At 39.7% G+C, this 26,581-nt stretch overlaps 2 protein-coding genes across 16 annotated transcripts in view; one reads left to right on the forward strand and one right to left on the reverse strand.

Moving 5' to 3' along the window:
- Window positions 1-13,233, reverse strand: part of MIER1 (MIER1 transcriptional regulator) — a 71,973-nt gene extending 58,740 nt beyond the window's left edge. For 3 of the 15 annotated variants that reach the window (XM_070467986.1, XM_070467985.1, XM_020896161.2), the window contains exons 1-3: window positions 12,812-12,906; window positions 11,952-12,052; window positions 8,856-8,929 (exon numbers count right to left, since the gene is read on the reverse strand). In XM_070467986.1, the coding sequence (XP_070324087.1) occupies window positions 8,856-8,929; window positions 11,952-12,052; window positions 12,812-12,899 (263 nt within the window). In that variant the 5' untranslated portion in view covers window positions 12,900-12,906. The other 12 variants (XM_020896159.2, XM_070467990.1, XM_020896145.2 and 9 more) reach the window with 11 other exon arrangements.
- A 34-nt stretch (window positions 13,234-13,267) lies between these two features.
- DNAI4 (dynein axonemal intermediate chain 4) overlaps window positions 13,268-26,581 on the forward strand; it is a 100,946-nt gene continuing 87,632 nt past the window's right edge. Inside the window, 3 exon segments of the mRNA XM_070467982.1 lie at window positions 13,268-13,418; window positions 13,420-13,536; window positions 24,420-24,603. Coding sequence (XP_070324083.1) covers window positions 13,369-13,418; window positions 13,420-13,536; window positions 24,420-24,603 — 351 coding nt within the window. The 5' untranslated portion in view covers window positions 13,268-13,368.

The raw sequence follows: 26,581 nt of genomic DNA on the forward strand, positions 1-26,581 counted from the left end.
CTACAGCAAAGTTAATGATTATCTTCATCTGGTCCCAGATTCACTATACACAGAGTGGCCTTACAATGGCTGTTTTTCCTTTCTTGGAAACTTCTGAAATAGGTTTGAAAGGCTTAAACAAGAGAAACCAGCACGTCTTTCAAACCAGCTTAAAAGAAATAGCTCTTTGAGCATTTGGTCCTTTTTGAACACTCCAATAATTATTCCATTTAACAGTCTTCTGATAAAAAATAAGTTATTATACTTAAGCATAAAAGGTACACTTTTGCTGATGTTATTAGATATTGTCAATAATAGACTGAATTGCAACTGGGGTCTGCATAGTTTGTAAAACTCCTCGAACTGTGCTAAATGCAAATAAATACCATACTGAGTTTTGTTTTTATTGGTAAACAGTTACCACTGCAATGCTCTGAAAATGGTCTAAAATATGTTCCATTCATTAAGATGCCAAATGTTAAACGACTGATAGCATTTATACGTATAGCTGGCATAAACCAGAACACCCAGCGCTCAAAGATAGCACTAATCACAGTATGTAAGGCACACGAGGAGGTTTTAAGAAACATGATGTGATGGATGGTATACCTGGATGAGGACTGGGGGAGGGGAAGCAGGAATGGTTTGCCTACAGACATGTATTTTAGTATTCTATGTTCAAAATAAAATTGTACTATATTGGGTCATAGGACAGGAATGAGACTGGTGAGAGACAGAGAAGGAGAGAAAGAGGGAAAGAGGGGAGGGAGGGAGGGAGGGAGAGAGAGAGAGAGTGTGTGTATGTGCGCGCACATGCATGCACACACCCTCAGTCACTAAGTCGTGTCTGAGTCTTTTGCAACCCCATGGACTATAGCCGCCAGGTTTCTCGATCCATGGGATTTCCCAGCCAAGAATATGGCAGTGGGTTGCCATTTCCTCCTCCAGAGGATTTTCCCAACCCAGGAAACGAACTTGCATGTCCTTTCCTTGGCAGGCAGGTTCTTTACCACTGAGCCACCAGGGAAGTCCATTATATCCAATTAAATCAAAGATCAGCTTCTGGAAAACAGGCATTTGAAAATAGTTATACTGTAAGCATTACTTTGGCCCACCAACAAACAAACTGATCATCTTTCATTATGAGTTTAGTATATAAATACATATAAATGTGAGTTTAGTATAATACTGGAAATTTTAGTATGAGGGCAATTTTAATTTAGACATTTAAAAGAATAGCAGAACCAGCTTAAGTTCATATAGTACTACATATTTCCAAATGCATAAATTTACTTGATCATGAACCTGGCAATAAAACCTACCCCATCTACCTCATTTTATAGATTAGCAAACCCAGAGAGATAAAACTGACTTAATAAAGGTTCCACAATAGGTGGTGAAGGTAAAGTCTAGGACCTAATTCCTTCTATATTTCCAAAAGAAACAACTATTAAATATCTAAAAAAACACAAAAACTACTCTTTCTCTCTCTCCTCCTTTCCCTTTATTTTTTTTAAAAAATGGTTTTCATCTAGTCAAAGCATGTTTAAAATGTGACCGCAAGTTGTCATTTGTCATGTCAGACTATTATCTATGTCTCATTAGGAACTGGTATCTTAACAATACCCTCCAGAAAACCTGCAACATCAACCATTAACGATTACAGTAAATTAGAAAGGACGGGAAAGACTACAACTAAAGCTAAACAGGTACTCATTTTTAACAATACTTATTTTCAGAAAAACCTCAAATTATAAAATGCAATCAGTAAAGATTTTTTACATTGGGGATCAAAATATACTTAAAACACACTCATATATTACTGATAGAAATTATGAGTTAAAGCATTCTGCAGATCATCTCGCCAACATGAACTTACCCTACTGATATAACTAAAAAAAGCACATAAAGATAGGTGTATCCCAGTTATTACTACAGAGTCGTCTATAGCAAAAAGTTGGGAAAAAATTTAAGTCCATTATTTAATTAGTTAGAAATGAAACATAGTTTTTCCAAGCAAAGGAAATTACTAATTCACTAAAAAGAATGAGACAGTTCTGCTTGTGCTGACTGAGGGAAAAAATGCTAAACACATGTGTGTGTATGTGTCTATAAACAGATAGCTATATTAGGAGTAAATGAAAAGTGTAGAGGAAGGGGGAAAATGGGCTGGCACACACATAAAAAATTTTTCCCTAAAGGATACACAAAAATCTGTTAACAAGTTACCTCTAGAGCATGGTTTGGGGAAAGGAGGTTTTTCACTTTATGCCTTTCGGTACTATCGAAATTTTTTAACCACTTGTAAGCATTATTCTTTGTTTTTTAAACAGAAAGTCAGTGGAGATAATACAGTGGAATTATGAGCCATTTTCATTTTCTCCTCTTACTTTTAGATTTTCAAGAAAACTTAGTATTTGTCATTATTTTTTTAAAAACAAGTTTATATAATTTTGAAAAATAACCTATTTTTCTTTTAGGTACATACATAATTGTTTTATCTGAGATGGAAAACAGCAGAGAGGGTATGAATCAGCTAAATCAAAGAATCAGAATGAACTGTGTTAACTTTTATAGCAACTTTTATATCTACACTCATATATTTGATTTAGTTGATCAAGCTACTAATAGTTGTAACAAATATTCAGTGCCTCAAATTTGTTCAAATGTTTCTCTTCTGTAATTTTTAGACCATGATAAGAAATATCCCATATACCAAAAAAACTGTAAATTGAGAGACAAAAGATAAACTAGAATATCACTATCACTAAAACATAAATAAATAAGGTAGTAAAAACACGAAGTAATTAGATTCTTTTATCCTGGAAAATCAAAAACACATTTTCAGTGAGTATAATTGTCTTAACTGTTTCCCACAAATGAATTCCACCACTATTTAAGTATTAATATCACTTAGTAATGCAGATACCAGATCCTCACAGTGATAGGGATGAAGATAGAAAGGAGTTGGGGCCCTATTCCAGGGTGGAGAGAGGGCAGGGAGACTGTGTCAAGGGCCCACCATCCCTCTTCCGTCACACAAAATTAAATCACTTAACTGTTGGTTAAGAAAGTTCTGGAGTTAAAATTAGAAAATTTACTACAATAGTAATAATTTATAGAGGATGAATTGCTATTACTAAGCACTGGCAATTCAGAAGCCTTCTATGTTCCAGCCTTGACTGTGCTACACAAACAGCACAACCCAGGACAAACTACATAGACTCTCTACTCAGTTTCATTTTCCCTTAGAATGAAAAGATTTAGATTTCTTCAGGTTTAGTCCAATTTCCTTTGAGATCTAAGTTCTTTACTTTTTTTATGAACTGCTCAAAAAAACATAACACTACTGAGGAGTACTTAGCTTCATGGATGGGATATGTTTAAGACTATTCTAAATGTATTATTTTTTAAATCTAGGGCTATTGGGGAAAAAAAATCTAATTTGCAAAAAGCTTTTGGGGTTGCTACTTTATGAATTTCATACAACATAAACATAACATTCTAAGCCACAGCATAAGTCAGAGTGGTCCCCAGTAACAACTGGTGTGCGAACTTAATCACTGCAATGAATTTTGAAACCATTCGGAAATCTTTAGAAATATACAGTGACTCCATCTGAACTTCATGCAAGAAATTTCTGTATAGCTGGTTACGTTTCATAATGACATGCCGAAGTTTCAAAGGCAGTGTTGTATTTTTTAATTATTTGGGAAAATGATTCGTCTCCAGAATTCTCTAAAAGAAATTCACTTCTATTATTTCCCAACTAATCTTTCCTACCTTGTCAAGCACTACGACTATTATTCCTTCTGAATTAAGCTTTTCAAACTTCCATGCATGAGTGTTAAGCACTCTAGATAAATCCTTAATAGCTCGGGTAAGTATAAACACTAAAAAAAAATTTTTTTTCATTACTGGCATAATTATTTTAGGACTGAATTCACTGCGGTGAAACAAGTTTTGTTTTAAGAGTAGAAATTAACACTGTCAAGAATAGCATTCAAGATGATCCCATTTTCTTAAGAAACAAAATCCAAATACCCTTGAAAAATGTTACACAAGAAGTCTGTTTTTAACAGAAATGGATAGATGTGACAGTGACTAAATATGATGTATTATTTTTGGCAATACTAAAGTACTTAGAACTAACACAAATAGCAAATTCATTAAATTTTCTTCTTTTTATGAGACAACAATATGGCCTAGGTGAAGACAGGTCTTAAACTATGCTATGATCTCTCTTCCCTTGAAAGAGAAGTCGCTTATGTGTTTACAAACTCTGAAATAAAAGACAAATTGTTCATTCCCAAAGGTTCCCACCACATTCCTTATAAAACCCAAAGGACTGACTATTTTTTCCTTTTATTCTTTCTTTCTTACTGCTTTTGTACAACCGCCACTACCCTGTCATTTCCTTTAACTGTGACTAGGAGAGCCTCCTTTTGGAAGGTTCATTAATAATTTTAGGGGATAATAAGCAGGGAGAAATATTACCAGAAAGTATTAAGAAATGGAGCATATGTCATTACTTCTGTATATGTTATATATGTTTTAAATGTTACTACAATTTTAATAAGCATGACATACTTATTATGGACTAAGATGATCATCAGATCAAGTATGAAAAATTAGTATTCTGTACACTCTAAAGCAAAAAGTATTTAAGAATCAAATGTTTTTTGGAAAAACAAGATCAGGGTCACACTATGCAGGAAACAACAACAACAAAAAGCCCAGAAGCATAATACCTACATTTTTCTCTAGAGACATGTTATTCAGTGACCTGTTTTCCCTTCAGATTTATCAAATGAACACATTTTGTCACTTTGCACTTAAACTGTTATTTCACCGGTTAGAGTCAGTCCTCAGGTCGACCTAACCAAAAGTGCAAAGAGCATGGGATTTGAATTATTTTATCACATGCTTTATATCGGCAGCATAAAAAAAAAAAATCTTTTCGGAGTTCAAATAAGAGTAAAAGCACTCTACAAATCAAGCATTTCTCCTTCGTCTAATTTTTAAAATGACTAGTCTCTAAAATCATTCTAATTACTAATATTGAGATAGGAAAACTACAAATTCATTTTACTTTTCACTACTTCATTGGTTCTAGATTTTCTGTGGGACAGAGATGAAGAAGTTTCCTCCACTCTTCCTCAAAATTCTTTATAAATAAAACCATCTACAAGTAATTGAAGAACATGAAAGATTAATTTTTAAAAGATAACTAGGCCACTAAAATAAATGCACTGGAAACAAATTTCAGGGTTTTTTAAAATTTTCTTGAAATTGAACTATCCCTGTGTTCCTACAAAACATGAAAGTTCCATTCTCCAAGTGATGTGATTTTTAAGGAAACTAAAATGTCCACTTGAAATTATTAAATGATCAGTGACTCAATCACTAATGAATACAATCTTTAATTCTAAAAGAAATAAAATGTTCAAATGCTTTTATTTACATATTGTTTCCAGTGTGGTAGTAGTTAAAATTTCTAAAGTTTTTTTTTTAAACTTAAATTTCACTGTATTTTCATACACTAAGATATTTTCCTTCAGTAATATCTTGCTTTAAAAATATGACTACAAAACTTAAAATTCAAACCATCCTGAGCAGCACCACGAGGCAAGAAACCACATCACCTATTACAACACAGCGCTGCTTACCTAATGGGCATTCACTGAAGACTATTTGACAAAATATATGTAAAGCCAGGTACACAGAATCCCTTCCCCTTATACACACGAAGGAAACAAGCCCTTAAGAACCTCATCAGGACTAAATATCTTTCAACCCAGTGGAATAAATCCAGTCACATTAAGTGAAATACAAAGTACTGTTTTGTCCAATTCGTATTCCTTGGAATACAATTCTTTAATCACAAAGAACAAAAGAAATGGAAGTAAATCTTAAGATCTAAGCTTATTTTTATATCAGAATATTAAAATTTTAAAAATACCGGCAGCAATCAATCCTTCTATTCTTTTTAAATAGCAAATACTCCAGAACATAAAGTCAGTTTCCATACACCATGGGGAAGGAGCACCCTAGGAGCCACTCCAGAAAACTCTTAAGCTTTGGGTCCCTCCACTCAACAGGTACTTGAACAGGTCTCCAAATTAACATTCTTTTTCAAAATCTATTTTTCTGAATTCCAAGATTTAAAAAGGAAGTATTATGGTATTGATGAAAGTGTACTCACCATTGGCTTCATTTAACAAATAATGAAGACAAAAATAGGGGGTGGAGGGTAAATATAATTATCTACTTCCTAAATCTGTTTTTAGGTGCCCCTGAGACAATGAAAATGATAACTCTCAGAAGAAAAAAATGTCTTTGCCAACATTTAAAGTGGCTCTACTCAAGGAAGACATAAAAGTCCAAATATACCACCTCTTCAACTCCAGCGAGTAAAGGATATCGAAATTCTTCTGACGGTAAGGGAGAAAAAAAGTATTTTTAAAAAGTCAAATGTTAATAGGTTTACATCAGAGGCAAAAATTTTAATCTCCTGTAGTATATACTAAATTCAGATTAATCAACAGAGGTTGTCTGCCCCAACAGGGGGGTTTAAGGCCCCCTTGGATTTAAGGCCCCCAAATGTAAAACAATCGCCACCGAAGAAAGGGGGCTTTGGGAACTCGTTTACGAGAAAAAGAGCAAACTGGGGCGGGGGGGGGGGGGGGGGGATTGGGGGGAGGAGAGGAAATCTTCCCTAAGCGGGGAAAAAAACTCAAAGAGAAAGATAGGAATAGACAGCCTCGATTCGCAAAGGCGTAAAACGCCCGGAAAGTGATGGGGGTAAGAAAGGGAGAAAGCAACTCTTCTGAAATATAAAGAGAGAAAAAGAGGTTCTACCGGGAGGGGAAAGGGGAATGTTTGAAGAAATGGGGAGGCTGCCCTATCCTAGAGTGATGGATTGCGAAAAGACCTGCCAGGTTCATTTCTCCACGCTCATGTGGTCACCATCAAGAAAATTAGAGGCCGTTTTCCCCAACACAGGCGGAATGTCAGTAGCAAACAGACAGGGGTGACGCGGTAGGGCGCAACAGCATCTCGGTTAGAGAGGGAAGAAACTTCGCAAGAGGAAGCAGCAGCTCCTCTCCCGGCCCCTAGCACCGGCCGGCGAAGTTGCGCCACAGACGCCCCTACTTCGCGGGGCGGGCGCCCCCCTCTCCTGCCCCTCTCCTTACGCACAGCCACGCTGCCCTCGACCCTTTAAAGTGCCCCCGAAGTCCAACTACGCCTCCGCCTTCTCCTACCCACAAACCCATCTTAACTAAGTTCCACGAAAAGCTCCCGCCCAGAGCGCGGCCTGTTCCGGACAACAGGTGGGCAGTGGCGCCAGCAGGGCTCGGCCTCCCTAGCCAGGCCCACTCCACTCCTCCCCGGCCCGGACCTGGGGGCGCCCGGCTCCGGGACGGGGAGGGGGAGCTCGCTCCCTTACCTCCGCCATATTTGCCGTACTGACGGGTCACATCTCCGCGGCGGCCGCAGCTGGGTCACGGCCAGAACCCGGATGTGAGACTCGGCAACGGGACTCCAGCCTCCGCTGCCTCTGCCGCTCCCGCCGCCGCTGCCTCGGCGGGAACGCGCAGGAGCCGCCCGAGCGCGCCCACCACACCCCACTCCGCCCCCTCGCGGCGCCGGGGCTCAGCGGGACTGGAGGGGAAAGGCCGGAACGCGCGCGCAGGAACAGGAGCGCGCGCGGCCCCGAGGCAACCCTCCCCCAGAGGAGCGCGGAGGAGGCGGAGCCAAGGTGGGTGTAGAGCGGGGGGTGGGCATCTCGGCATCTGGCGCCTCCCCAGCCCAGCGGATCCGCGACCCCAGCCCGGGAGCGGGCTCTAGGGACTAGAGGTGAAGGAAACTAGCCAAAGGAGACACGTCCAGCATTCATATCGCTGGGGGAAAGATACGATATATTTTACGTGTAGGCCTTTTTTGAAGTCCCATTTGTTGGAAAAACGGATGCTGCTGTGATTGCAACAACGGCAAGCAGCGCGCTTTGAAAGCGGTTATCCCTTGGCGGATACTTCTCTTGGCTCTTTCCCGACAGAAATTGTAAAATCCCATGTAACAAAATTTTACAGGTCACAGCAGGGATTAAGAAAAGGGACTGTACTGGGTAGACTGCCATTCTCATGTACCATTTGCTTTTCCTTACACACCTTCTGCAATGCCAGTATTAACATAACTGTGCAATGGTTCTGCACTAGAGAAAATTTCTAAATGTGAAATACTGAAAAGCTGCTCTTTAATAGATATAATCTCCAATTCGACTGTATAGGTGGAGAATTTGCTTACGGGCAATGCCTTAAATTAAAAGTTTATTGTATTGGCCGACAACTGCAAACTGGCTTTAGTGCCAATTCTGATGATTGCCAGAGCCAATGATTGCAAAATAACAAACGTGTTTCACTTCCATTACTATGGCAGATACTGGGTAATGCAAACATGATATTAAAACGTGTACTAACACATTTTACCAAACCAGAAGTTAGAAAGTCTTATTTCATAAATACCGTTTTCCCCCAAACGTTCAAGGGTTCTTCTTAATACAATTTCAAAAATGACTTCCAAATCAATCAATTAAATATGAAACTTATTTGTACCCTCCGAATAATGCTTTGCCAGCACAATATATTACATAAATATGCACGTATACAATTTTTCTTTAAACCGATACAATGAAATATGGGGAAGACTGTTACAGATTATTTGTATTCCCTTAAAATTCTAGATTCTATTAAGTAGTTTCTTCTTTCAAAGATTCAACATTTAACTTGAAATTCTTATGTCCAATAATAATTTGTGCATGAATATTTTGTGCATTTATAGGTATATGAAGTAGCTGCTAAGTGAAAGGACATTACCTGGTAATATGACAGGAAAAGAGTCCACAGACAGTCTGTAAACCAATTAAACATAAACATCTGATGCACATTTTCTACTGAAAGAAAAGCAAGGGAAAGAAGAGAAAGGAAAACTTTAAGGTTCCCAAATCTACAAACAATTTTTACCATTAACTGTACTGTACAGTATTTTCACTTTATTTTTTAGAATACTTATATAGAAGTGTTTTTCAGGATTCCTTGGGGGAATAAATATTTTAGCATAAGTATATAGTTTCTAAGAGTTACCCTGTTGAATTACCTTAGTCCTTCTGATTTGAAACAGAAATGACTTTTTTTTGTTGTTTTTTTTTATAAGTCAGTTCCTAGTGCAACACTTTTCACTTTGAGATGCTTGATGGAAACAGCTGTGAAGGCAAAGAACAATGGATGTGCATAGAACTGAGGTGGGTGAAGATAAGAATAAGGGGCCTAGAGGTAGACACTCAGGCTTTATAAAACAACTGGATTAAAGGAGAATTATCCATTTAAATGGGAAAGCTAATATTTGAAATTTACCTGGTTATCAAAAGGAAGATTAAACATTATTGTCAAAATGCAAGGCACAGGAATAATTTGCTTGAAGAATCTCCGATTCTTCAGTTATCAGTAAGAATCCTGATTGTGATAAAGAGCTGGGGCTCACAGTCCCTTAAGCTACTGAATGAATTCTGAAATTGTCAAGAATATCGAATCTAGGACATACTTGAATGGGTATCCATCTCACTGATAAATGACTTCAAGTTTATTAATACTGTGCATCAATTTTACTATTTTTAAGTGGCATTATCATTTAAAGGAAAAAAAATTCCCTCTACATTTTTGTAAATGTGGATTAAATGATTTTTTTTTTTATTCAGATATTCTAAAGGAAAAGAGAAACAGCTCCAATGTTGTAAGTCATTGTTCACATATTGAATTCAGTATAGTTTTACCCACCTTCTATCTTACTCTAGTGATATACTTATCTTTAAAGTTTTTAGGAGGGACTTCCCTAGCTAGCAGCCCAGCGGTCAAGACTCCATGCTCCCAATGCCGAGGGCATGGGTTCAATCCCTTGTTGGGTAACTAAGGACGTGCATGCAGTACCACGTGGCCAAAAAGTAAAATAAAATGCTTATTTTAAAGAAAAATGAGGAGCCATCTTGTCATGTCATCATGTCATGTGTTAGTCGCTCAGTCATGTCCAACTCTTTGCGACCCCTGGACTGTAGCCTGCCAGGCTCCTCTGTCCATGGGATTCTCCAGGCAAGAGTACTGGAGTGGGTTACCATTTCCTTCTCCAGGGGATCTTCCCAACCCGGGATGGAACGTGGGTCTTAAAGAATGCAAAGTCTTTCTCAAAACTCTTGTATACCTCTTCAGTGTCAAATATGTAGAAAGTAACTATTCATTAGTCACAGAATCCTAATGTTGGATGCGACCTTAGAGGTCTTCAGTCAATTTCTAAACTGTCTAGGTAGGAATCCCTCATTCTTTTTCCCCACTACCAGGCTTTCCTGCCTATGCTTAAACATCTCCAATGTACTCACCGTCTCATAAAAAGGCTGTTCTTTTCCAAAAAACCTTTAATGTTTGGAACATTCTTCTTTTTATCAAACCAGAGTCTACCTCCTTGTTACTGTCACCCCTTACCCTGAGTTCTTCAGCACTTTGGATTAATTCAACAGGTATCTTCTTTGTATCCAAATACAAACACTCAACATTTATACTTGGGTTAACAAAAAATAAATCTTTAAAGACTACTGATACTAGAGGAGCTGAAAGGGGACATTACAGAGTTGAAGGCATGAGAAAATTCACCATTACATATGAGCTGTTTAAAATTATTATAGTTTATAGTCCTTATTATTGTGATATCCAAAATGGTAGTTCTGTTAGAATTGTGTAGTAAAATGTTTACAGTTAAGCAAAAAGGTGTGGTTAATTCTAATTATATGTGAGATTTGTGGCTAATGTCCCAAAACAAAAAAAATCACTACAAAGCCTGAATAAATGCCTCTTTAGCTCCCATTCCCCTCCTAAAGGCTTCCTTATGTTCAGGCAAACTTACATTAACTTTTACCATATTAAAGTTATTCAAAACTGCTATTATATTGGGAAACTATTTTTAAGCAATTTACTGCATATTCTATTTAAAAAGTTATTTAACAATTTTATAGAGGCTGCAATACACACACATACACACACACAAACCCTTCAAAGTTATTATTTTGCTTTTAACAAAAGCATTTTAAAGTCTCAATTTTTCTTCAACCAGTACACCAAACTAATCAATAAATAAACCTGGCAGTTTACATGTACCTAAGAAATATATCCTTTTATTCAGGACCAATACCTGATTCAGATATAAGGAATACTATATATACATGTTATGCAATTCAAAAAAGTACCTCTCAAAATGCATCAAGAAAATAATTTGCAACAATTTAGACTCTGGGGCTGTTTGAATGAAATAGATTAATACAGTACATTCAAAACCCTAAAACCAAATTCTGTATCTAACAATTTTCAGAGTCCCTTTTGAGACTATTTCCTTAAATTTTTATTTAAAAGTGACAGCTTGCACATGATGTGCAGGTAAAAATTTATGGGTAACTACTAATTCGATGGAGAACACCTAAATGTCAAAAACTTCACCTATTTTTGAAAATGACATTTTAGATAAATTGAGAGTTTTACCTTTACTGTAGCAGGCAGCATGTAAATTACAAAGCATTAATGCATTACATTGGAAGTCCCACATCCATGCGACAATTAGCATCATCTTTTTCTCGGTTTGATTTTTATTAACGCCACCCCAAAACACGTATATAGCCTTTTGGTTCTGCAAAGAACAGTTCTGGTTTTCCTTTTCGTAATTTTTACATACAGTTTTATCCAGTGGCTCCATTTTATCAGATTATCACAAACTGGTATTTTAATAATATCGTTGACATGATTTTTTAATCTCATCCAAACTCTGGAAATTATTGGCCCATCAACCGTTCTCAAACACTGGAAGAGTAATATAACATTTATATACTTGAGGGAGTTTGGACTTTCCCTCCCTTAATCTCCAAGTGTGCCCCTGCCTACCAGCATCACATCCGTCTTGTCTGCATTGAACCTCAACCAGTTGGTTCTTAACCACGTCCGAAACTCAGCCAGGCACTGGGAGAATCGAGCCACCACACCATCTGGATCAAAGGAAAGAGAGCCTCAGTAGTAACGAGACTGGAGACAATGATCTTACAAGCTCAGTATTCACCCCATCTCTAATTTTTAAAGACAGCCAGGAATTAGGACAGGAATCCCATTATAATTTTAGAAAAACATTAATGAGCCTTGAGTCATGCAATTTGCAACTGATGATAAAGGAATAAAAGTCACTCAATAAATAGGTCGCCTCATTCCACCCATGACTGAAGAAAGGTTCACTCAAGTCCGGGTCACCTCAGCTAAGCGGCCTCAGTAGATCGGCCAGTCTTGTAACTGCATAAGCTTTTCTGCAAAATTAAAGAGTTTTAGTGTTGGAGGAAGTTTTAGGGATAACTGGGGCCCAGAGAGAAGTAGTGACTCGCCCAAGGTCACACAGCAAAACGAGGACTAGAGATGGGTTCCAGGCCAGAGATCTTTCCACCAAAAGCTGAAAGAACAAGGCCATTCAAAGTTGGGGGAGGCATCTGTCCCCAGGGATCCTCCCACGGCCTGCGAGGACCTCTTTCCCTCACAACAATGCCCTCTTCGGGCCTCTCCTCCCTCCCTTACTCCCTCCGAAAAGGGCTGCTTTGCCCAGGACCCTGCTCACCACCAGGGATGCAGTGGGAGCAGGAGTCTCCCTGGGCTGAGACAAGACCCGGAGATACAGCGCGAAAGAGGCGGGGCCACAGCGGCCGACCGGGTTCCTGGGCCGACTGGAGCAAGGGGCGGAAGCGGACAGGGCGAGGCGAACTCACTCCGCAGCGGATTCCCAACGCGCCGCCGCCAACGCCAAAGCAAAAGACCCAGTTGGGCAGGGGTGGGCGGTGGAGAGGGGCTGCGCATGCGCCTTGGGTGGCCGGCGCCACTCCGGGAGGGGCAGCCCGCCGGGCGCGCTCTCTTAGCCCCTCCCCGGAAGTGAAGGGTCTTCCGGGCGGTACTCTGCGGTGGGGGAGGGGAAGGAGAGAAAGGAGACCGAGGACACCTCGGTAGCCCCTCATCCCGAACAGGACTAGGAGAGGAGAGATGGTTTATGGAGGCTGCACTTACAGCCGCTGGTGCTGCCGCCGCCGCCACCTCCGCTGCTGCCGCCACCGCCTGAAGAAGCCCCATCCATCCGCCTGCAGCCCGGGAGACTCAGAGCCTGGGAGGGGCCTGAGGCCCGGGCCGCCCGCCTCCTTCTTCTAGTCGTCGTCCGGAGCTTCCTCCTGCTCCACCAACCCTCTGCCCTCCCCTCCGCCTCCTCCCTCCTCCTCGGCCTCCAGTCGTCAGCCAACCGCGCGGCCGCTTGTTGAGCCAGGGCTCCACCGTCTCCATGACGCCCGGCAAACATTCCCGTGCCTTCGCCAGAGCCGCTAACGCCGGCTTTGGGGTACAGGGGCTTCAGAAGCAGCGAGGGAAAAAGGCGGTTGACCATTCCCCAGCCAGTCGCCACCATGCCCATCTCTCCAGTAAACGGCCGCAGGCAGCCGAGCGTCGGGGTGTAAGTTCGGACGCTGAAACTTTAGTCCATTCCCTTGGTTCCCGGAGGGAACCCTTTTAGAACTTACCTCTTCATCTGTGTTGAGTCAGCAACCTTGTAACCTCCGAGGTGGCAATGTGTCCTTCCTTGGCATAGTACAGCCTTTTCCAAACCTCTTTTGGGGAAAATACCTAGTTTGTTTAGAACCATCATTCGTCCTGGCACTCCCGGTGTGGTGGTTTATTTCTCTCCAACTTGCCTTCAAGCTGTACCCAGATGTTCAGTCTCTCAGCTTCTGTGAGCCACCAGACTGAACATTACTATGCTCTGTAGTCGAGGTTTTTTTTACGCCTTCTCATACCATCCTGCCTTAAAACTCATTCCAGCTTACAACCTTCTGTTGTTCTGAGCAGTTGGATTAAGGGCTGGACAGAAGCCCACAGCTTTACAGTTGTCTCGCTTAAAACTTCAAATAGTCGCTTAGTCTATCTATTCCACTAAAATTTCCTAATTGATACATTCTCCCACAGTTCCAGATCACTTTTGTTCTCCTCAAACCCTCAGCATCTCCCCTCTGCAATCTCGTCCAGCTCAGCTAATCTTTCTTGAGCAGAACTTGTTTGAAAGGTGTTGGGAGAGAAGCTTCTTTTTTGTCTTGGGTATGGTACTCAGGTTTTTGTCCATCCTGAAACATGAAAGTGTTAGTTACTCAGTCGTGTCCGACTCTTCACCATCCTATGGGCTGTAGCATCCAGGCTCCTCTCTCCAGTGGAATTCTACAGGCAAGAATACTGGAGTGGGTAGCCGTTCCCTTCTTTAGGGGATCTTCCCCACCCAGGGATCAAACCCAGGTCTTCACTGCAGGCAGAGTCTTTACCATCTGAGCCACCAAGGTTTGTCTATCCTACCACTCCACTAAAAACAGCTTGTGTGAAGGTCAGCAATAACTGTCCAGCCAAGTGTAATGGCCATTTCTGTTTCTTAACTCAGCCATCAGCAGCTTTGATCTAATTTACCAGTTCCTGAGTTTTGAATCACTTCATTTGGTTTCTGGGACACCACTGTCTCCTAATTTTCCTCTTGCTTTATGCCTGCTGGTGCTGCTAAGTCGCTTCAGTCGTGTCCGACTCTGTGCGACCCCATAGATGGCAGCCCACCCTGCCCCGCCGTCCCTGGGATTTTCCAGGTGAGAGTACTGGAGTGGGGTGCCATTTCCTTCTCCAATGCATGAAAGTGAAAAGTGAAAGTGAAGTCTCTCAGTCGTGTCCGAGTCTTCGCAACCCCATGGACCACAGCCTACCAGGCTCCTCCGTCCATGGGATTTTCCAGGCGAGAGGACTGGCGTGGGGTCCATTGCCTTCTCCGTGCTTTATGCCTACTGCTTTTCAAAATACTTTGCTGTTAGGTCTTCAGTCTCTCGCATATCTAAATATTGGGAGTGTTGATGGGATCGGTCGGTCTTACAACCTTTTCTCTTCACCCTTGTTTTTTGCCTTTAAAAATTATCCATATGCTCACAGTTTACAAGTTTCTCTCTCCAGCCAATACCTCTCCCAAGAAAACAGGCTTAAAATCAGATAGCTGCACTTAGAAGTTAATGGGCATCTCAAAATTCATATTTAAAACTGAACTTATTTCCCCCTCTAATCAAATCTGCAGTCTCCCTTTTCAGTAAATGACAATTTCCATTCTTCCACTTACTCAGTAAAAAGACCTTAGTTTGCCTTTGACATCTCAATACCCCCATCCACCAGTAGTTTCTACCATCTCTGCCTGCAAAATAAGTCCAGACTATCACTCCAGTGTCAGTAACTGTCACATTGCAGTAAACTCCTAAATGGTCTCTTTACCGTCACCTTCATTCAACATAGTAATCACTGTGGCTCTTCTCAAAAGTTTCCCGATTCTTCCCATTTCCCTCGGAATAATAGCTCATCTTCTGTAGGCCACGCAGGATCTCACCTTGGACTCTTCCCCTTGGCTAGTTATACTCTGTATTGTTCCACAACAATATCAAGCACCTTTTCCCACTTCAGGACCTCAGCACTTGCTGTTCTTTGGAATATTGTACCCTTAGTCATTTCATAATTTATTTGTTTTCTTCAGCTGTCACCTTATCAAGGAGTCCTTTTCTAACTACCCAACATAAAATAATGTACTCTTCCCAATGCTTCCAGTTCCTCAACTTGCTTTATTGTTCTTCAAAAAGTTTATTCTGTTTGGTATATTATATACTTTTTTGTTAATCTGTTTTCATCCAAGCTATGATGTACTCCATGAAGGCAGAGGTTTTTGTTTTGTTCACTGCTGTTGCCTAGACTGAAGATAATAAATATTTGCTGGCAGCAAACAAATGAGTGTAATATATACTTTAGTAACATTGGTTACTGGGCATCTTGTCTGTTTTTTTTCACTTGTTGGTCTGGAAATCTCAAAGTAAAATTAAGTCGATTTCATGTAAATTCTTAAAAAGTCATAAAACTCTCATAGTACCTGAGAGAGGGTTAGAAAAATTCCCTTGGGGATTTCTTAAACAATGACACATTCATGGGAGATTACCTATTCAGGAATGAGGAGGGTGGGAGATGGACACTGACTTGAGTCGATGAACATGAGTTTGAGCAAGCTCTGGGAGTTGATGGACAGGGAAGCCTGGCGTGCTGCAATCCATGGGGTCACAAAGAGTCAGACATAACTGAGTGACTGAACTGAACTGGGGTGGGAGATAGGAAGTAGCATAACCTTCACTTTTTCAGGTAGCAGTATTATCTAATTAAAAACAAAATTTCTTACATAACAAAGTTTACAACCATTGGTTTGACCTAATATATTATTTCTCATCTTTCTCAGTTTAGGATTTAATACTGATCTAAGAAAGGATCTCATGAAACATGTATTTATCAATTTTTCACTTTCCCACTCCAGTGTTTCGTATATTGGGTCTTTCCTATTGGCTTAACAATATAGATTTTCCTCAGCTTACCATGAGGTTATGTCCCAGTAAACCCATCTTAAGTTGAAAATATCATTAAATAGAAAATGGACTTAATACACTGAGCCTACCAAACATCATGGGCACATGTGCTAAGTTACTTCAGTCTATTTGTTGCCTCCCCTTGTGATTGCATGATTGACTGGGAGCTGTGGGAGTAGCATTTTATATTGTTGGCCCAGGAAAAGAAATTCAAAGTAGGATTTCTAATGAGCATGTATTACCTTCACAACATTGTAAAGTCGAAAAATCATAGTTTGGGGGTTGGCTGTATTGGACAATCTTCCACTGTAGTGAAAAAAAAGCACTAGTGCTTTCTTCAATGCTTTTATCTCACTTCTTTGCCCAGTTTATCTAGTCATTTCCTTTTGATTTGGGTGGGTGAGGGGGAGAGTAGTTTTTATCTGTTCTTGTGTGTTATTCACTTTTTGCTTTAGGATCTTTAGCATATTAATCATAATTATTTTAAATTCCCAGTCTTAACAATTCCAAAATCTCTGTCATATCTGTTGTGGCTCTAATGCTTGTTTCTTCAGACTGCTTTATGCCTTTTGGTATGCCATGTATTTTGTTGAAAGCTAAACATGTTGCATCAGGTAATATGAACTGAGATAAGTAAGCACTGTGTGAAGTTTTATGTTTATTTGCTTGGGAATCAGGCTGTTTACTGTAGCTGTAGGTTCCCGAGACTTCAGTTTTCTCTAGTGTCCTGGTTTTTTTGTCTCCTCTGGTTTTTAGGTTTCCCTAGAGACTCCTGCTTAGAGTCTGAGCCTTGCAGTTCTTCCCATTGTAATCCCCTGTTATTATACAGGAGCCCTGTTGATGTGGTAAAATGTGCTGGGTGAGAATGGGAAGGCAGAGAGAAGTGTGCCTTAATCCTATGATTAGGTCTTAATCTTTTAGTGGGCCTTTTCCCCTGGGTCATGACCTTCATAAGTAATTGTCAGAATTTTTTTTTTTTTTTTTTAGGTGGAACCAGAAGTTTACTTAAAATAAGGTATTTCCCTTTCCCCATGTTGCTTAGGCTCTGATAAAATGGTTTTCCTTGAGGGCAGGCCTTTGTTAAGAGTGAACATTCTATTTATATTTCAGAATGGTTACTTCCTGTTCCCCTGCTGAAACTATCAGGGAATTTTACTCTGACCTTCATCCTGGGAGCTTGGTGGAGCTCCTGAAGGTAAACTTGATAAAAGTGTGGGGGCCTCCCTAAGGCTAGGCCCCCAGCAATTTTTTCTCTTTTGAATTAGTCTACACTCATTTTTCAGCAATTAGGCTATTGCCTGTTAGGTTTTCCTTCCACTTGTTAGCTCTGGTGGCAGTTTCAGTAAGTTGTGATTCTGTTATTCCTCCATCTCTTTCAGTACAGGGGTTTGCATGTAACCTCAATTCTCTGATGGGTCTGAGAAGACCCATTGGTTTTCAGTTTGCTAAGCCTTTTCTCGTGAGTGCTGGATGGATCTCTTTCCAGCCTTTACATGTCAGACCATAAACCACAAGTATCTGTGTTTACTCTTTAATCTTTGCATTCTGTTGTCTCCATTGCTGTATGAAAATTACTGAGGTCAATAATGAGTAACCTAAAGGTTTCAAAAGTCACCAAATTCAGTGGGCTTGCTTTTCACCTCTCACAGCATTTAACAATATCAATTTTCCCCTCTTTAACCCTGAACCAGCCCTGAACTCATTCACTTATTACTGGGCTAGGTGCCTTTTTTCTAGTTTTACCTACTACTTCCAGTTTCTCTCCTTGGCCCTATTACCTTCTCTTTGTAGCTCTAGGTTTTTATTTTGGAACTCAGTTCATTTATTACCATCTCCATGAAAGTTTCTCAAATCTGTATCTCTAGTTCTCACTTCTGTTCCTTGAAATTCACTTTCCTCTTGATTTTCAACTGCTACCAAACAGCTCCACCAGATTAGCACTCATAGCATGTAATATTGAACATGTCTACAATTTAACTTCTTATTGTGCTTTAGAAATAAAGGCTAATTTAATCATGACCTTAACTTTATGAGGCCAGTACTATTATTAACCTTAATTTATGTATGAGGAAAGAAACAGATTAAGAAACCTGCTCAGGAACACATAGTCTGTGAGTTATTGGATGAGTTTGGGCATTTAAATTAACCTAAGTTTGTTCACATGTAAAACATGGCAAGTAAATATCTAATAAGTTATTATAAGAATTGAATTAGAGTGGTAATCATTAGTAATATATAGAAATGCTGAATCACAATATTGTGCTCCTAGAACTAACAGTGTTGTAGGTCAATTATATTTCCATTTTTAAAGGGTGAAATAAGTAAAAGAATTATAAAAATAAGTGGAAGTACTTTGAAGTTTGAATGTTAATCAGCATAATTATCAGTTACAGAGTCCTGTTAGTTCTGTAGGGCTTCCCAGGTGGTGCTAGCAGTAAAGAACCTGCCTGCTGGTGCAGGAGACAGGAGAGACACAAGTTCAATCCTTGTGTCAGGAAGATTCCCTGGAGGAGGGCATGGCAGCACACTCCAGTATTCTTGCCTGGAGAATCCCATGGACACAGGAGCCTGGTGGCCTACAGCCCATAGGGTTGCAAAGAGTCAGACATGACAAGCGACTTAGCATGCATGCAAGCATTAGTTCTGTGTCTGCTCTGTTTTAAGGGTATTTGGACTGTGTTTTAATTGAGTATGGTAAGAAACAGACACAGAAAGAACTACCATAAAGGAAGGAGTTTGTTTTTAAATACTCATAGATCCCTAAAACCAGGAGGCATGGCATGCTAAACCACATAGAGGGGCACATGAAGAGGCACCAGGGTCAGGCAGGATGTAGAATTAGCAAGAGGAAAACCTGGGCAAGAAGCTTTATTGTGGCTTCCATGGCACGGAATGGACAAACCAGAATAAGCAGATGTAGGAATAGCTTGTTTGAATAATTTTAAAGGTTCTGGGTATCAGGCCTATCCCTAGGTTTCTGGTTCCTGTCCTTGCACTGATTACAACAAGTGGATAGTGACCCAGAGAGTCAGGTCTCTGAGAGCCTGCTGAAGGAGGAGGTTGAGGGTCATGGACTCTGGATTGATTGGTTTGCATATAAATGGTGTGGGAATGGTAAGTCGCTTCAGTCGTGTCCATCTGTGCAACCCTATGGACTTTGGCTCGCCAGGCTCCTCTGTCCATGGGATTCTCCAGGCAAGAATACTGGAGTACATTGCTATGCCCGCCTCCAGGGGATCTTCTGGACCCAGGGATGGAACCTGAGTCTCATGTCTCCTGCATTGGCAGCCAGGTTCTTCACCTGGGAAGTCAATATAAATGGTGTAGTTGTAGGCAAGTCCCTTACCATGCATAAGAATAGATTAGCCCTGGGAGGGGCAGTCCCTTCAGGTGCAGCAAGTTCCTAGATATCAAAACATTAAAATACAGAAAATAAAAAGATACGTCTAATACATGCTTTATCTAGGATTTGTTTTATTTCTACATTTGCCCACCCCAGGTTAAACTTTGATTACTTCTCACCTTGCCTATTTCCATAGCATTGTAACTAATGGTCTTCTTTCTTCTAATGTGTGCCATATATAGCTAAATTTTTCTGAAACATAGTTTTGAGCAGCTTACTCTTCTCTCTCAAAGGCACTCTCTTGACTGCTTAGTAAATTTCAAAGACTTAGCCTGGCCATTTTATTTTTTCAAAGCTGAACTTATTTTCCTTCATGCATCTAACCAAATCATTTAAGAGTCCCTGTATATACCACCTGCTTTTCTACTTTTATTGTTCATAATGAGCTTTGCTCAGGGTGTATTTCCTGTCCTGCTCCAATACCCTCATCCCTCCTCACCTGCAGCTGCATCAGACACAAACACATGTACATACACACCACATACACTTCTTTTGAATTTGACCTACATTCATGCCTAACTCAAATGCCACCTTCATGATTCCTCTGCTTACTCTTCTCACCCAAGGTAATCTTTACCACAACTTTCGTTATATCTTATGTGTAAGTCTTTTGAGGCAAATACAATTTTGTACTTGCATTGTAATCATATATATGTTTTTTCTCTTATTAAGACTGTCAACTCCTTAGGGCCCATATCTGATTCATATTGTATCCCTGCCAGCATGTAGCCTTATGCACAGTAATTTTATAAATAACAGTTAAATGAAAGAAATTGATTTGGTTTAGCTTGAAATTTCTACCTTCATCTCATTAAAATAAAAAGAGAATAATAAAGGCACTTTTTCTTAAGCCACTCCTTTCCTCCTGCGGTTATTTCATCGTGAGATTCATGTATGTGTTGCATGCTTTAATGTCATTAGTCTCTTTTTTCATAGAAGTGATCATCAGATGTTCATTATATAGATACCAATTATATAGAATGCATATTTTCCAGTTACTGCCCTAGGTACTGAAGAAATAGGTGTGAACATAATAGATTAGGCCTCTGCTTCAGAAACTCATGAACCTACAGCTACATACCTCTTGTATCATGTTTTTCAGGCAAAACTTTCAAAATGAATATCTCTTGAATGTCTTCCTATTCATTGCCCACTAATTTACCTCTATTAAAAGTATCTGTTTTTGAACACAGCTTTTGAACACAGCTAGGCTAGATATGTACCATAAATTTCTAACATAATTGACTACAAGTACTTATTTCAATTTTTTAAATTTACTGGTATTTTCTGTGTCAAATTTACCACTGTATCAGGCAGAATACTAAGAGTTGGAGCTTTCATGGTAGACATAATAAACATGGCTCCTTCCCATAAAACTTACAGTCTGAAAATTTGGGAGAGTTTACTGAGGATTCTCATTAGATCACAGTAACTACCTAATTGGTAAATGCAACATCATTGCTAATTTGTTTCTATTTGGTCCCTGTAGGGAATAAAAGAGGAAGGGCTGGTTTATGAGTAAATATAATATGATTTCATTATGTATTTACCTAGCTTGAGATGTCTAGAAGACATTTAGCTGGAGCTATCCAGTTAGGCTGGTAAGCATTTGAATATGAAGATTGAGAGAATGTTTTGGATTGGATATAATGATTTGGGAATTGATTCAGCAATTTTTTTTATTATACAGCTACTGTGTATTGGGTACTATTGTAGGCACTAGGGATACAGCAGGCAACAAAAGAGCACAAAGTCCCTAAACTTGTGGAGCTTAGATTCTCAGGGTTGGGGGGTCAGGTGGGAAACATCTAATTCATAAGTTAATTAAGTAAAAATATGTTAGTAAGAAGTACTAAGGAGAAAAATTAAGGAAGGGGATATGAAGTATTTGAGGGGTATTTGACATTTTAGATAGGGGAGCTGGAGAAGTCCACATTAAGAATGTGGCTTTAAGACCTGGAGACAGAAAGGATGCTAAACATGTACACGTGTGAGAAGAACATTTCAGGCAGAGGAAATAGCAACTGCAAAGGCCTGGCACGTGTGAAAAATACCAAGGAGGACAATGTGACTGAAGCAGAGTAAACAAGGGAGAAAGTATTGATCATGAAATCAGAGCTCAATCTAGATGCATGTAGGACTTGTTAGGTTATAGTAAGATTTTAGGTTTTTGCGCTGAATGAGATGGGAAACAGAGTAGTGATATGATCTAACTTGTGTTTTTAAGGATCACTCTGGTTACCATGTGAAGAACAGACTTCAGGGAATTTAGATTAAGTGAGAAGATCAATTAGAAGGCTTCTGCAGTAACCCAAGAGAGGATAGTGTTTGGATCATGATAGTGGCAACAAAGAGTGATGACAAATGATTAGATTCGGGATATATTTTGAAGTTTTTTTCACCTGAACAACTGGAAGAAAAACATTACCTTTGACAGAAAAAGGGAAAGACTGCAAGAGAATTAGGTTTACTAGACACGGAATAATCCAGTAGAGAGAAGCTTATGATGCATGAGAGAATGACTAGAGCAATATCCATAAATAGGCGAAAAGGAATGGAATCTGGAACACATGTAGAGGAATTGACCTAATCAAGAATCATGGATAACTCAGAGTAACAGGAGAAACAGGTAATATAGACACAGAGAGAGAGGCAAGTGCACAGATGTAACAGTGGGAGTATTTGAAAGTTAACCTGATTGCTTCAGCTTTCTCATCTAGTTAGCTGAAGGTAACATAGGAGAGGAAATGTTGATACTCAAGAAGTGTGAAATAATGACTTTAGAAGGGGTAGTAAAAAATTAACCAAGGTAATGCAGTGTGATTGCTGTCACATTAAGGACCCACTTTAACAATCTATAATTTAAAATGAGACCTGGCATCATGGTTAGATGTTTTTTCTCTAGCTTCACTTATCCACACGGGCTGAGTTAAATGCAATGTGTTAATATTTCAGGAACAGTAAGGACAACAGATCAGGATATCATTGGCATTTAAAAAAATGGTTTATCACTCATAGATACGAAGAGGAGGGAACCACATGGAAAAGCACTGGGATTTGCGACTGGCAGAGGAATTGATGTGCGACTGAGCAAGCACATCAGTTAAGGGCTTCCCAGGTGGCGCTAGTGGTGAGAATCTGTCTGCCAATGCAGGAGACCTAGGAGATGCGGGTTTAATCCCTGGGTCAGGAAGATCCCCTGGAGGAGGAAATGGCAACCCATTCCAGTATTCTTGCCTGGAAAAATCCCACGGACAGAGGAGCCTGACAGGCTACAGTTCATGGGGATACAAAAGAGTCAAACAAGACTTAGCAACTAAACAACAGTGCCCACAATATACTAGGTACTGTCTTATGTACTAGTGATATAGCAATCAACAAGACAAAGTTCTTGCCCTAAAGATGCTTATGTTCTAGTAGAGGAATATACAACAACATACAAAGTGTCAGTAGTAATAAATGCTATGAAGAAAAATAAAATGTGAAAAGCAGATTGTGGTCATTTTAAAGTATTGTATTCTTGTCTGATCTTGTTATGATTTGGAAAGTAAAAGTATTGTTTAAAATGTTTTCTTTGGAAACACTGCCTTTTTATAATTTAAGGGACAATCATTCTTATTTTATAGAAGTCTGCAGCACAATTAGAGAGTACTGGAATGAAAGAATGACTAGTTTTTTGTCTTAAGGAATTTGAAGAATTGATCCAAAAGTGAAATCATACTTCTACTCCTGGATGCAAATATTTTGATTATATTTTCTCTTATTAAAATTTATTCTGTAATTGTTCAGGCAGGAACATGATATTCTTTCCCAGGTTTTATTACTCATTCTTCAATCTGCCTATGTAACTGCAGTCTACATCTATTTATGATTACTATCTGTCAGGCATTTCCTAACCATAATATAGAAATGAATACATTTAATCCTCATAATAACCTATGTGTTGCTCACTTGTGTCTGACTCTTTGCGACCCCATGGACTGTAGCCCACCAGGTTCCTCTGTCCATGGGATTGTCCTGGCAAGAATACTGGAGTGGGTTGCCATTTCCTCCTCCAGGGGATCTTCCTGACCCAGGGATTGAACCCAGGTCTCCTGCATTGGCAGGTGGATTCTTTATCACTGAGCCACCTGGGAAGCCAGTAACCTATGAGTTAGATACTATTATTACCCCTATCTTACAGATAAGGAAACAGACCCAGAGAAATAAGGAGACTTTTGATCTGACTGTCTGGGTTTCAAATTTCAACTCTAGTAGGAATGCTTCCCTCTAAGCCTTTATGGTTTAAATAAAATAATGTTATAGCAACCTGTTAGAATTATTGTGAGGAGAAAAGGACACAGTGATGGCAAACATTCTGGAGCTATGCTTACATATAATGAGCTCTTGAGTGGCTACTATTTTTTTTCTTGTTCATATGATCAGATTGTTTCCATGTTTCTAAGTGAAAGTTTGCTTTTTTTTTCTGTTGGCTAATATTTCTTCAATCCTGGATCTTCTGTGTTATATTTTCTTTTCCTGACATAGAAACGTTGGCTTAGCGCCAAGGAAGTCTATTAGCTTTGTTGGTGCAAGCAAAGGAACTCTAATGAAAGGAGGATATGCTGGTGCAAACCAAAGCAGAATGGCTATGTCAAAAAACATGATGATTCTACCTGAAGCAAAACAAGTAGAAAAAATGACTATGTCCTCTGCAAAGACAATCACACAGGTACTATTCTTTAGAATTCCGAATTTGTTTGAAAATGATGCTGGTAAGAACTTGATTGAAATGTAAAAGGTAGAAAGTATGCTGTGTTTTTTTGTTTTTTTTTTTCGAAATTCTTTTTAGGTTTTACGCTTGGGTCTGTGATCCTCTTTGACTTAATCTTTGTATATGGTACAAGGTATGGTCAGCTGTTGTTGCTGCTTTTGCATAGAGGTATTTAAGTTTTCTAGCACCATTTGTTCTGCACCAGAGGGCATGCGGGATCTTAGCTCCCCAACCAGGAACTGAGCCCATGCCCCCTGCATTGAAAGGCAGCCTCTTAACCACTGGACCACCAGGGAAATGTGCTGCTTTGAAACAATAACTTACTTCTAATACAGTACCGGCATACCTCAGAGATATTATAGGTTCAGTTGGAATAATACACTGGAATGCAAATATCACAATAAAGTGGGTTACGTAAATTTTTTGGCTTCCCAGTGCACATAAAAATTATGTTTATGTTATACTGTAGTCTAAATAGAGTGTGCAATAGAATTATGTCTAAAAATTCCAATGTAGATGACTTAATTTAAAAAATCTTTAATGCCTGTTGGAAAAGACTCTTGAGAGTCCCTTGGACTGCAAGGAGATCCAACCAGTCCATCCTAAAGGAGATCAGTCCTGGGTGTCCATTGGAAAGACTGATGTTGAAGCTGAAACTCCAAAATTTTGGCCACTTGATGCGAAGAGCTGACTCGTTGGAAAAGACCCTGATGCTGGGAAAGATTGAGGGCGGGAGGAGAAGGGGACAAGAGAAGATCAGATGGTTGGATGGCATCACCCACTCAATGGACATGGGTTTGGGTGGACTCCGGGAGTTGGTGATGGACAGGGAGGCCTGGTGTGCTCTGGTTCATGGAGTTACAAAGAGACAACTGAGTGACTGAACTGAACTGATGCTAACCATCCTCTCAGCCTTCAGTGAATCATAGTAACATCAAAGAGCGCTGGTCACAGATTACCATAACAAATAAAATAATAATGAAAATATTTAAAATATTGTGAGAATTACCAAAATGTGACACAGAGACTCAAAATGAGCAGATACTTTTGAAAACTGGTATCAGTACTCTTGCTAGATGTAAGGTTGTCACAAACCTTCAATTTATTTTACAAAAGCCACAATATTGAAGTGCAATAAAGTGAAGTGCAATAAACTGAGGTATGCTGTGTTGTGCTAAATCGCTTCAGTCATGTCCAGCTCTGTGACCCCATGGACTGTAGCCTGCCAGGCTCCTCTTCCTTGGGATTCTTCAGGCGAGAATATTGGAGTGAGCTGCTGTGCCCTCCTCCCTGGGATCTTCCTGACCCAGGGGTCGAACCCACATCTCCTGTGGCTCCAGGATTGTAGGTGAAGTCTACCACTGAGCCACTGGGAAAGCCCGAAATGAGGTATACCTATACTGATATATTGACTTCGTTAGAGTCTTTACCATACAACTAACATATCTCACAGCATAATACTGGCAGTTCGCTCCTATCATCATTATTAGAGTGGAATGAAGAGAGTCTACTTATGACCTTAAGAATCAGCTCATGCTGCTATAGTACAACACTGTAGATTGGGTGGCTTATAAACTTATTTCTTATTGTTTTGGAGACTGGAAGTCTAAGATTACAGTGGCAAATGGTCGGGTACTGGTGATGACTTTCTTCCAGGTTGCAGACTACCAACTTTCTCTGTATCCTAACATGGAGGAAAGAGATTTAGCTAGCTCTCTAGCTTTTTTTGTAAAGGCACTAATCTCATATGTGAGGGCACTACCTTCATGACCTAATTACCTTTCCAAGGTTCCACCTCCCAATACCACCACACTGGGATTAGAGTTCCAGCATATGAATCTGGGGTTACACAAAACATTCAGTCCATAATGATTATATACATATTACATATACATTATATACTATATATATACATTATATGTAATGTGATATATTA

Source organism: Odocoileus virginianus, chromosome 5 (genome assembly GCF_023699985.2).
Source record: "Odocoileus virginianus isolate 20LAN1187 ecotype Illinois chromosome 5, Ovbor_1.2, whole genome shotgun sequence".
In the NCBI taxonomy this organism is placed as follows: domain Eukaryota; kingdom Metazoa; phylum Chordata; class Mammalia; order Artiodactyla; family Cervidae; genus Odocoileus; species Odocoileus virginianus.